General features: G+C 43.3%; 1 protein-coding gene across 1 annotated transcript; it reads left to right on the plus strand.

Annotated features, from left to right (window-relative positions):
- The first annotated feature begins 7,836 nt into the window (after window positions 1-7,836).
- On the plus strand, window positions 7,837-8,421 carry LOC142457832 (interferon omega-1-like). Its single transcript, XM_075558931.1, has one exon. The coding sequence runs from the start codon at window positions 7,837-7,839 to the stop codon at window positions 8,419-8,421; it is 585 nt and encodes a 194-aa protein (XP_075415046.1).
- Window positions 8,422-12,962: the final 4,541 nt, after the last annotated feature.

A 12,962-nucleotide genomic window follows, 5' to 3' on the forward strand; every position in this document is an offset into this window, starting at 1 on the left:
ATGTATATGCCTATATTTCACCTCTATAAGTGCTTTTGCCTCCTAGTTCTTTCCTCTATTTCCTTTTACTTTCCTCCACTCCCACTATCTTGTTCAACCTTCCTTTGACTCTCAGTAATTCCTCTAAGGTACATTGTCCTTGGCCAAACCCTACCAGGCATTCTACTCCCTTCTCACCACTGATTTTAGATCCCTTGTTGCTCCCTTGCCCCTGAGTTTGTTGGCTCCCCACTATCTTTCCCTCACCTCCTCCTCTCCCCTGACACCACAGAACTATCAGTCCTGTTGTTTTCACCTCAGGATTGTAAACAATCCTGTCTATCTTACATAGATTGACATGAAAGAAAGAAAATAAAAAGCCTGTGGCTAGTTCCAGGTCTGTCTGCTGAGCCTTATGAGTGCTTTCTGATCGGGTCTGATGAGGTGCCAAGCCCAGCCCTCTGAGTCTGAAGTTTATTTTTGGGATTCCTCATGGACTTCAATGCTCTGCTCCCTTTGCTGCTCTGTTGAGTTCCCTTTGTTTTCCTACTCAGTACCCTCATCTTCCCTCCCCCTCTTCTAGAGGAGTTCTCTGCTAAGTCTGGGCTTCTTCCCTCTCCATAGGAAGTGGGTAGTCAGTTTTCCTTGAAGAAAAATGCTGGTATTTGTGTCGGGATAGTGCTAAACATATATTGCCTTGGGTAGGATTGACATCGTTACTATATTGAGTCTTCCAATCCACAAGCATGGGATTTTCTTCCATTTATATAGGTCACTTTTGGTTTCTTGTAGTAGTGGTTTGTAGTTTTCCATATACAAATCTCTCTCTTTTAATTTTTTTTGGATAGGTATATGCCTAGATATTTCAATTTGTGCTTGGCTGTTGTGATGGGTACCACCTTTTGATCTCTTCCATGGTCTATCTGATGTATATAGCAATCAGATAGACTTCTGTTTGTTGATCTTCTGTTCTCTAACCTGCCATATTCCTCTGTCACTTCCAGCACTTATCTTGTGGAGCTTTTGGGGTTTTCCATATATAAAATCATATCATCTGTGAATAACGATTGCTTCACCTCTTCTTTCCCCAGACCAATACCTTAATGTCTTTCCTGCCTGTATGTTGTTAGGTAGGACCTCCAGTACGATGTTAAATAAAAGTGGGGACAAAGAACATCCTTGTCTGGTCCCCCTTTTCAGTGGAATTGTTTTAGTCTTGTCTCCATTGACTATAGTTTCCATTTTGAGTTATTTATACCTAGATTAACAGCATGATCTTGGGGGATTGTCCAATTCTCTTTTTTCAAGTGTAGCTTTTCCAAGATTGTTTTCATTGTGTGGTAGTAACTGTGAACCAGAGAAAATGCTCAAGTGGAAGCTAATAAGCGCCATCCTGCAAGAGAAGATTAAGGTTCTCCAGCTGGTGAGTGGGTGGTTTGCAGAGCTATGTGTTTCTGGAGCGGATTGCATCTGGATAAGATGATGGAGAATCAGAAGGTTGCTGGGCAACAGCTGCAGGCTGTCCATTACACTGGGGGGCTGCTCTTCTTTGAGGCTGTGGTGGAAGTAGCCATTTCATTGCTCTTGATGATTTCAATAGCAGCTGTCAGTCTCTCTGCTGCCACAGCTTACCTGTTCCTTTGTCATTTTGTCAGCAAAAGGTCACTTCTTTCTTTCACTTTCATAACATTCAGACTTAGGATGGTTTCCTTTTCCGCCAAAACAATGGCCAAATTTTGCTTTCTAGGAAAGTTGACATAAGAACTGTGATGTCTTGAAAATTATAGTGAAAAGTGGTACCACTTTGTGCCTCTCCTTTCCTCTTCTTGCTTGTTTTCACCACAGGATGAAACAGAAAGAAAAGCAGAAGCAGCAGACAAGTCTTTGGCTATCCCTCTTCAAACTCATTGCCTTTGAGTTGGTTCCAACTCTTAGCACCCCTTTAGGACCGGTTAGAACTATCCCTATGGACTTCTGACACTGTAGCTCTTTATGGGAGTAGAAAAGTCTCATCTTGCTCCTGCTGGTGGTTTTGAACCACTGATCTTGCAGTTAGCAGTTCCAAATATAACTCACTACAGTTATACAATGTTATTCCTGAATCTTCTTTCCCAGATCAGAAACTTTAAACATAAATTCTGTCTTAGTTACCTAGTTCTGCTTTAAACAGAAATTTCACCACTGAATGGCTTTCACAAAGAGAATTTGTTCTGTCTCAGTTTGGGAGACTAGAAGTCGGAATTGAGAGTGTCAGTTCTAGGGCAGAACTTTCTCTTTCTTTTGACTCTGGGGGAGGGTCCCTGTCTCCTTTCCACCTCCATGGGTCTGGAATTCCTTGGGGAAACATGTGTCTTAGTACCAACGTTCCCCTGAGCCCAGCAGGTTCATAGCACTGGGACCCTGGGGCTAACGAATGCGTCTGTTCCTGACTCTTCTCTCTTGGTGGTACTGAGATCAGTCTTTCTCCCTTTGTGTTGTGTGGGGGTGCAGGCCACACCCAAGGGAAACTCACTTTACATCAGAGCTACAACCCGAGATGGGTATTGCACCCCACCCTAACCCTCTTACAATGGATTGGCGGATCCCATCAGATCACGTCAATGAGATGTGTGTGTGTGTGTGTGATAACCTTACATCACCACCAAATATGTCATTATACACCTGCCAAACCACTGAAAGTCATAGCCGAACCAAGATGATGCATATTTTGGGAGGGTGGGGGAGGGGATGACACAATTGATTAGTGACACCGAGTGTTCAATACTTCAAGTATATGAGTTGAAAGATCATAGGCATCATAAGGATTGTCGACTGCTACAATTTTTAAAATATCACAACTTATCTGTCGGTGTTTTGTTATAATATGGTGACTTGCATGAAGCTGGAAGCTAAGCCAGCAGGATCAGCATGGTAAGCAGGTTTCAGCAGAGACTAGGAAGAGGAACTTGACAATATTTTCTTTCTCTTTTTTTTTTTAAGACAGGTGGGCAGCTCTCCAGGTGTGAGAACAGAGCCCACACAGGTGCCGGTGTGGCGGGTCTTCCTCTTCCCTTGGGCCAGAGAGCAAGAGCAGCTGGTGGCCGACAGAGAGGGGCCCGGTGCCCCACACTCTCCTGACTCTCTGCTGAGGTCTCAGATTGAAAACTCCAGATCACGCAACAATATTTTCCTTTTCAAAATTGGTAAGTGAAAGTTTCATGTATAGCAGCCGAAAATTGTATGTTTTGGTGCAAGAAGGTGAGTCGCTCAGGTTGGAAGGCACTCAAAGCAGGACTGGGGAAGAGCTTATTCTGCATTGACCTTCCGTTCATTGATAGAGTAAACTGCTGAACCTTTACTTGTTGATGTGGGCAGCCAAAATGAGAACAAGCGGCCACAAACACTCATTGCCAATCAGAATATATGATGTATGAAATATAAGCTGAGGAAAATTGGAAGTCAGCAAAAATGATATGAATGCATAAAGAATAATATCCCATACTTTAGTGTGCTGAAATGAACTAATACTGGCTGGCTTGAATTGGATAATCATGTCTACTATGTTGGAATGACAAATTAAAGGATGAATGAAATTACAGTCATTGTCAAAAAGAACATTTCTCGATCTATCCTGAAGTACAATGTGTCAGCGATAGGATAACCTCCATTATTGACTACAAGAAAGACCAGTTGATGTATAACAAGTATTCCTACTTCTGCACCAAAGAGAAAGGAACTGAAGATTTTGACTAACTTCTGCAGTCTGAAATGGACCAAACAGGCAATAAAGATGCATTGATCATTTATGATGATTGGAATACACAAGTTTACAATATGGCTTTGGCTACTATACATGTGAACCCACTGGATGGAGGTGGTACAATGATTTACTTGCTATTGCTCTTCTAGCCATAGTCGTGGTACTTCCCGTGAAGCAACTTTCTTTTCCTGAGGGGTATGACTAAGAGAAGGTTGGGGAAGATGCTGCTATATTACATCATTCAGTTGCCAGTGATTGTGAGCATGGTCCATTGTCACTGTGAAAACTTGGACCCCTAAAGTGGGGATTGATAAATGTTGCCATCCTTCTGGGTATAAAATGAGCCACTTCAGCATCAGAAGGGGGATCTTGATCCTACCAAGAATTATGAGGATTCTGTTCTTTGGATCCCCAAATAACAGCACCTCCAACCTCCTGTCAAGGGCAGGAAGCTGTGGCACTAAAGGAGTGGCAGTGAAGAGCCAGCAGTAGAACCAAGAGCCCGAGGATAAGATAGAGAAGGGGGTTTCCTGACCTGTGGAGCCAATAAAGTGGAGTGCTTAGGGCTTGCTTGTGGAGTGGGGTGCCTGTGGGCACTTAATTGGGTAGGAAGGCTTACTGACCCGCAAAGTTAGAGCTTAGCAGCTATGGACTGAGATTCATTGTGTGCCCTTTGGGCATTTATAAGCAGTGCTGAAAGAGATTTGTAACTTTGTCAAAGCAAGGCAGAGGTCAGGTTGAGGAACTAAGGGCCAGAGAGAAGCCTGCCAACAGACACAAGAGAAGAAACTGTTCTGAACAAAGAACTGTATCCTGAATTGTAACCTGTTGACATCCTTAATACTGCATAATTATGATTCTGCTCTGGGGGTTCTCTGTAGCCACTGTAATGAATGATTGAATCCAGCAGAGAGGAGAGTTCTGTGGGAGTGTTGGTTGTGTCAGAATTGGCAAAGGAGACAAGAGGGTAGAAGGATGCCTGACCCCTGCCTCATGTAGATAGGTCTTTGGCTGATGTGCAGTTTGATTCTCCTTCCCCGATATGAAACCAGAGGCCAGATGCTTTGCCGGCACCATGTTTACAATGGGGTCTACAGGAATTACTTCAAGTACATATGTGGAAAGAGACATGGAGATGTTCAATAACATCAGTTAATACAAGGCCAAAGCACACCACTGATCATCCATATGCAAGTTCAAGTTGAAGCTGAAGGCAATGAAAACAAGTCCAAAGAGGTAATGTGTGATGGTGAGTATATCCCATCTGAACTTAGAGATCACCTCAAGCATGCCTTTGATGCATTGTACACTAATGACCCCAAGCAAGCCACATTGTGGAGAGGTTTTGTTACAAAAAGATGAGAATAAAATGATTGTGGACTAAGAATCTCCACACCCAGAAGCACCTAGAAAGAGCTACGATTTCTGAGATGGGTATTGGCATAGCCCAAGGAAAATGCTGAACATTTAGTAAGACAAAGATGGAAAGCCAGGGAAATGTTTATTATACTCCTAGCTATGACCTTGGAAACATAAGACCACATGGACCTACGTGAAAGTGTTTTAGAACAAAGAGAACACTTGAAGATCCTCACTCACTAATAACTTTTCACCTCTGTTCTGAATAAAACATGGGACAAAATCTAATCCTTGGTTCTAAAGAGTTTATTTTCCATAGGTGGTCTGGTGAAACCATACTCAAATATACAAATCCGTCCGGTAAAGGAACCTGACTCGATGCGTAAAGTAAGGAGGTTATAAGGAGCGCAGAATAAGCACTCCGCACTTCCCAAGTTTGTTCCCAGCACAGCAAAGAGCAATGCACATATAAAGTATTTGTGGTGTGAGCAGGTTATACTTACACATTAAAAAAATCTTTTTATTGGGGGCTCGTACAACTCATCAAAATCCATACATCTATCCATTGTATGTCAAGCACATTGGTACATTTGTTGCCATCATCATTCTCAAAACATTTGCTTTCTATTTGAGCCTTGGTATTAGCTCCTTGTTTTACCCCTCCCTCCATGTTCCCCTTTCCCTCATGAACCCTTGATAATTTATAAATTATTATTGTCATATCTTACACTGTCCGTTGGCTCCCCTCACCCAGTTTTCTGTTGTCCATCCCCCAGGGAAGAGGTTATATGTAGATCCTTATAATTGGTTCCCCCTTCCTACTCCACCTTCCCTCTACCCTCTGGTATCACCACTCTCACCACTGTCCTGAGGGATCATCTGTTCTGCTTTCCCTGTGTTTCCAGTTGCTATCTGTACCAGTGTACATCCTCTGGTCTAGCCAGATTTGTAAGGTAGAATTGGGATCATGATAGTGGTGTGGGTGGGGGTGGAAAGGTAGCATTTAAGAACTAGAGGAAAGTTGTATGTTTCATCATTGCTACACTGCACCCTGACTGGCTGGTCTCCTCCCCGTGACCCTTCTGTAAGGGCATATCCAATTGCCAACAGATGGGCTTTGGGTTCCCAATCTGCACTCTTCACTCTCATTCACAATGATATTACTTTTTGTTATTTGATGCCTGATACCTGATCCCTTCAACACCTCATGGTCACACAGGCTGATGTCCTTCTTTCATGTGGGCTTTGTTACTTCTGAGCTAGATGGCTACTTGTTTACCTTCAAGCCTTTAAGACCCCAGATGCATATCCTTTGATAGCCGGGCACCATCAGCTTTCTTCACTACATTTACTTATGCACACATTTGTCTTCAGCGGTCGGTTGTGTTGGGAAGGTGAGCATTGTGAAATGCCAGTGTAATAGAACAAAGCATTCTTACATTGAGGGATTACTTGAGTTGAGGCCCAATGTCAATCTGCTACCTTAATACTAAACCTATAAATATATGCATGTAGATCTATTTCCCCATATACATATATATTTACATATGTGCATACCTGTATTTAGACTTCTATAAATGCTCTTTGCCTCCTAGTTCTTTTCTGGTTTTTTTTCTTACTTTCCTCTTGTTCCACTATCATGCTCACCCTTCATTTTGCTTTCAGTAATTTCTCTCAGTTACATTGCCATTGCTGAATCCCTACCAGGCCTCCTACACCCTCCTTACCACTGATTTTGGATCACTTGTTCTTCCTTTGTCCCTGGGGTTGTTAATACCACCTCCTTTCCCCCACCTCCCCCTCTCCTATGTACCACCACTCCCCCAAAACCATTGGTCCCATTGTTTTCTCCTCTAGACTGTTCATCCAGTTTATCTTATCTAGATAGACCTGCAGAGATAAGAATATGCACAAAAAAGCAAGATAGAAAAACAAAGTTTAAAAAAGAAAAGAAAAGAACATGGTAACATTATGTACAAATATGCTTGATACAATTGATGTATGGATTGTTAGAAGGGCCCCATAAAATGATCTTTAAAAAAAATGACAAAAGGAAACAAAAGGACAACAACAAAAAACCAATGCCGATAAATAAATAAATAAAAATTAAAAAGAAGGAAAGCCTGTAAATAGTTCAAGGTCTATTTATTGACCTCTAGGAGTACCCTCCAGTCAAATCCAATGGAGTGGCATGCCCTGGCCCCAAAATCTATCCTTGGCACTCCTATGGGACCTCCCTGCTCTGTTCCTCCCCACTGCTCTGGCACACACTCTTAGTGTTTTGCCTCGGTATGGTGGGATCAGACCAGGTGCAATACTGACACTGTGTCTCCAGTGTTGTCCCCATAGGGCCATGGGTCAGTGAGGGATGTTGTGTCTCATAGTGGGGCTAGCCATATGGTCCTCTCGGTGCATTTATACTTGCACATTTTATACACACACTCTTGACTGTAGGATGAAGTTGTTTCTTATTTCTTTGATAAATATCCATTTATATTATGATTCCAAAGTTTATTAAAAAGTTAAATTCTATTACAAAAATTCAGTGTTTAGATTGGTGACATCTCAGACTATTTGGAGGATATGTAAATGGAAACAAAAAAAAAAGAAGTAAAAGCTCAGAGGGATGTCCAGAAAATGAAATTCGTCTGTTCCCTATTTAAATGCCATGGTAGAAAGAACATCTTCAGACACTCTAGGGTGCAAGGCTCAACCAGACAACCAGCTCAGTCCGGCCAGCAGCATCCTCAGCTTTCCCCATGGCCCTCCTGCTCTCTCTGCTGACAGCCCTGGTGGTGCTCAGCTGTGGCCCTGTTCCATCTCTGGGCTGTGATCTGCCTCAGAACCACTTCCTGGCAAGTAAGAACACCTCGGCGCTTCTCGATCAAATGAGGAAACTCTCCCCCTTCTTGTGTGTGAAGGACAGAAAGGACTTCAGATTCCCTCAGGAGATGGGTGGCAGCCAGCTCCAGAAAGCCCAGGCCATCTCCATCCTCCATGAGATGCTGGAGCAGATCTTCAACCTCTTCCACCCAGAGCGCGCCTCTGCTGCCTGGAACACCACCCTCCTGGCCCAGCTCCACCGTGAGCTCCATCTTCAGCTGGAAGACCTGGAGACCTGCTTGGTACAGCTGATGGGAGAGGAAGAATCTGCCTTGGAAATGGAGGACCCAACACTGCCTGTGAAGAGGTACTTCAGGAGAATTCGTCTCTATCTGGAAGAGAAGGCATACAGTGACTGTGCTTGGGAAGTTGTCAGAGTGGAAATCAGAAGAGCCTTTTCTTCATCAGCAAACTTGCAGGAGGGATTGAGAAGAAAGGATGGAGCCCTGGGTTCATCTTAACTCGACTCTCAAAGACTGATATCCATACCACACTTACTTACGTACATGTCTGTGGTCATTTCAAAAGACTCTTGGTTTTGTCACATAATTTATGAAGAAATTACATTGTCAGTAGTAGTAAGCAAGTATACATAAAAATAGTCAGCTACAGAAAAGAGTCTTTCAGAAATGATTGCCTTGGTTTTTGTAGAGAATATCATCTATATTTTATTTATTTATTTATTTATTTATTTATATTTATGTATTCACTTAGGCTTGTGTTTTCATACTTAACTATTTCAAATTATAAAATGTTCACGTTGACTTTTGTATTAAGATTTATATTCACCTTTCTGTTATATTAAATTTTGTGCTCTATGTATTAAATTTCAACCAAAGAAAAACTTCCTGAATTTGTTTATTCTTAAAGATAAAAGTAAAAAAAAGACAAAAGTAATGCTTTGTTGGTTAACCTATTTGAAAAATGAATGGTAAATCTTATTGACTAATTCATTCATTTCATTCACATCACACATATAAACTGAATATTTACGTGCCACACTGGGGTGTTGCTGTTAATGAAACACATGCTACTGTAGCTGTTGGCTGAGAATTTAATTTTAATAGATCACCAACACAGTCGATCCTTTTAGGAGAAATATACATAAAACAAGGTTGTATATTGATCAGTTGATGAAAATATGATGACCATGAATTTATCATCTTTTTCTCCATCACCTCACGCCCCCTCCATCCCAGTCAAGAACCTTTTATGGCTTTTCTAGAATAATAGGACACTGGCTTGAGAATTGGTTTAAGTGCATCTTCAATGCTGGGAGTTGCCTAAGGCAGCGATGTGCTTTAGATGATGGGCAGCCTGGCTGCCTCTGGGTGTGTTTGCGTGAGCCTGTGGCTTTGGTTGCCCTATTTGTATGTTACTAGAATCACCCTTCTCTCATGTTCCTGCATTCAGTGATGTCAGCTTTATCAATGTTGCACAACAACAACAACAAAACACAGACATCAATTTGATAAGCACACCCAAAGTCAGCCCCCACAAGAGAGTTTTTCCTTATTATAATTTTTCTAGATTAATTATTAGAATGGAGAGATATGGAGAATGGACTCAGTAGAGATCACAAGAGCAGTCTATGGCAACAAGTGAAGTAAGGCAAGGAGGAGAGTGGGGATAAAGGTTGAGGCCCAAACCCACAGGCGTATATTAGGTGTGATGGGGCCAGGAGTTCCAGGGCAAAATGTAAAGGCCTTGGTTCAGGTTCCTGGCCTGGCTTACCAGGGTTCTGGCCCTCGGAGAGCCTGCCCTCAGCACGTGTTCACTGGCTGTCTTCAGAGCTCAGAGTGCTTGTCTTGAGCTTTATTTGTTGTCAGATTGGACATGAAGAGCAACGTGGAGCTTCTGAAAGGCCTAGGTCAGACACTACCCTGAGTGACCTCAGGGAGCAGAATCTTCCCGAAGTGAGCACAGATAGCAGTGAGGAGCTGAGAGTCCATCTTCCTGTGCAGGAGAGGTCCATTGATTGATGCACTGAGAACCTGCAGGACAACGGGACATTTGGTGAGGGCACACTTGCAGACTGCGTGTGGAGAAGGACAGAAACTCAGTCTTGCCTGTGACTGCACGGAACTGACCTTGTGAAGTTTCCTTGGCTTTCTGTGCTTTATAATGTAACCGCCCGGCTGTGAATCCTTGGGACACTATTACAGTCTCATGCAAATGGTCTCCCTCATCCCATTGATTCGTTTTTTTCTTCACCCTATAGAAGACGTAATAAAATGACATCAGTAAAATACATATTAGAACATGCAGTTCTTCTCTCCTCACCCCCCACCCCACAGCCAGGTGATCCTCTAGCATTTCAGGAAACGCAGTTAGCTCAAGGACATCAATGACAGTCTGACCAGCTTCCCTCAGAGCTACCAATTTCAACCAACAGAAGTCAGCTTGCTGGCCAATTCTTGGACACTGGTTTTATCTGAGACACTAAAGAAGAGTGTAACAGAAGACACTATCTCACCTTTTGAAGTCTCGCAAGATGCTAAATCGACTCCGTAAAGTGGAATGGAAAATTGGTTGTGTGGTCGTTACATAGCCTATTGTCAATTTGAGAGAGATTTAAGAGTGAAGGGGTGCTTAGCCTATCAATAAGGTCGCAGTTTGATTTGAGGGCAAAGAGATAAACAGCTTGATGGACGCAGGACACGGGCACACTCCCTGAGAGACACTCAACTGACAAGACGCATGACACTATGCTGATAGGCCCCGTGTACTGGGAACTGGAGGAGCCACATGGAGTCCCCTTACCAGTGCTGAGATGCTTCTACTGCCACTGGATCCACAAGACTTTGCACCCACTGGCCTGTGATCTTCCTGTATTCAACATAATGCATTCCTGCATGGATTTTGTGAGTCTGAAAAGGATTTTATAGATTGCTATCAGGCATATGGGCTAATATTGGACTTATGGACTTGATCTGGATTGGGCTGGGATGTTTTCTCAATATTAGCCTGCTCAACTGGACATCCCCTTACAGAAGGATCACAGAGAGGAGATGAACCAGTCAGGGTGCAGGGTAGCAATGATGAAACACATAACTTTCCTCTAGTTCTTTAATGCTTCCTTACCCTCTCCCCCACTATCATGATCCCAATTCTACCTTACAAATCTGGCTATATCAGAGGATGTACACTGGTGCAGATAGGAACTGGAAACACAGGGAATCCAGGATGGATAAACCCTTCAGGACCAGTGGTGAGAGTGGCAATACCAGGAGGGTGGAGGGAAGGTGGGGTAGAAAGGGAGAACCAATTACAAAGATCTACATATAACCCCCTACGTGGGAGACGGACAACAGAAAAGTGGGTGAGGGGAGATGTCAGACCATGTAAGACATGGAAAAATAATAATAATTTCTAAATTATCAGGGGTTCATGAGGGAGGGGAAAATGAGAAGCTGATACCAAGGGTTCAAGTAGAAAGCGAATGTTTTGAGAATGATGAGGACAACAAATGTACAAATGTGCTTGACACAATGGATGGATGGATGGATTTTGATAAGAGTTGTATGAGCCCCTAAAAAAACGATTTCTTTTAAAAATTAGCTTGCTATCTTTGTCACCCAATTAATTAACTCAACCCCTAATGTGATGGCCGGAACTCCTTCTGTTTGGTGAGGTGAGTGATGCTAATCTTCTGGCGGGCCTAACAGCCTGAAGTTTCCGACCCAGGTCTAGGAGAAGGTGGTGGGGGTGGGGCTAGTGGTCTCTAGGTTACAGGGCCACCGATACATCTGGCTCCCATTATGCAGGTGCAGCGCTCTGGCATCTCCCAGGTCAGACACCAGGGACCCCACATCCTGAAAAGGACAGGAACTGACAGCTAGGTGCAGCAAGGCAGGGTGGAATGGGTGAAAGCCCTCAAGTCAATGCAAAGTGAGGGACCCTGGGTTTAAAAAGACTGAGCAGGGACTTGCAGAGCTGGCCTGGCCCAGACACATTCCTTATCCCCACTTGAAGTATGACAAGTAAGTCCATCTCAAGGATCCTGTGCTTTCATAATCTGGTTACCTGAATTCCTGTTGCTGCCCTGCTCTTACTATTGTTGTCATAAACACTTCACTCACTAGCAAAGATACTACTGATGCCTGGCGTGTGTTCTGCTCTGTAATATGGTCATTTCCATGGTATATTTCATCTCCAGTGTCTGAAAATGATACATTTTCGAGGATTGACAGCCCAGATGCTAGGAATGCAGCAGGACAGAAAAGAGAAACAAAACCCCTTAAACTCACTGCATTTGGTTTCTTTTGTCAGTGCTCATAGACAGACAGACTTTCACAGTTCACATCACGACATCCAACACTCCTCAGAGGGTAATGACTTCCACTTTGCTATAGACACGTTTCCTTTTTCCCAACAGTTTTATTGGCTCATCGGCACACAATTCACATATCATACAACTGAACAGTTGAGTCATTCAACCACATCAAGGGGAGTTGTACAATCACCACCACATCTGTCTTAGAGGATTCCCGCCCCTACCCATCCCCTCCATAGACACGTTTCTTAAAGTGTGATCAGGGACCTCTTGAGACACTTTCTGCAGGCCCATCAGGTCAATTAATTTTTCTCATACTACTAAGTGTTTTTGTGTGGCATAGTGTTGGACTGCGGATCCCAGATTTGTGGGTTCAAACTCAGCAACCATGATGCACGAGAAATATGAGGCTCTGTGCTCCTGTAAAAACTGATCATCACAGAGACCACCGACAGAGTTGCTATGAATCAGAATCCACTTGATGGAAGTGGATATCGGGGGACAGCAGGAAGTCCAATCTGAGCGGTACGAGAGAGAACAGGCTGTTTCCCTTGGCCAGGAGCACCAATTGTCCCTGAAGAAGTCTCTCAGGGAGCCAGCGCGGATTTAAAGAGGAAAACCAGAGCCCACAGGCCTGGACTGTTGTCAGAGTGCTCGTTGTTAGGTGCATCTTGGGTAGTCAGTCTTCAAGTCACAAGAATATTCAGGAGTTGAAAATAAATAGAT

Source organism: Tenrec ecaudatus, chromosome 10 (genome assembly GCF_050624435.1).
Source record: "Tenrec ecaudatus isolate mTenEca1 chromosome 10, mTenEca1.hap1, whole genome shotgun sequence".
Lineage (NCBI taxonomy): Eukaryota > Metazoa > Chordata > Mammalia > Afrosoricida > Tenrecidae > Tenrec > Tenrec ecaudatus.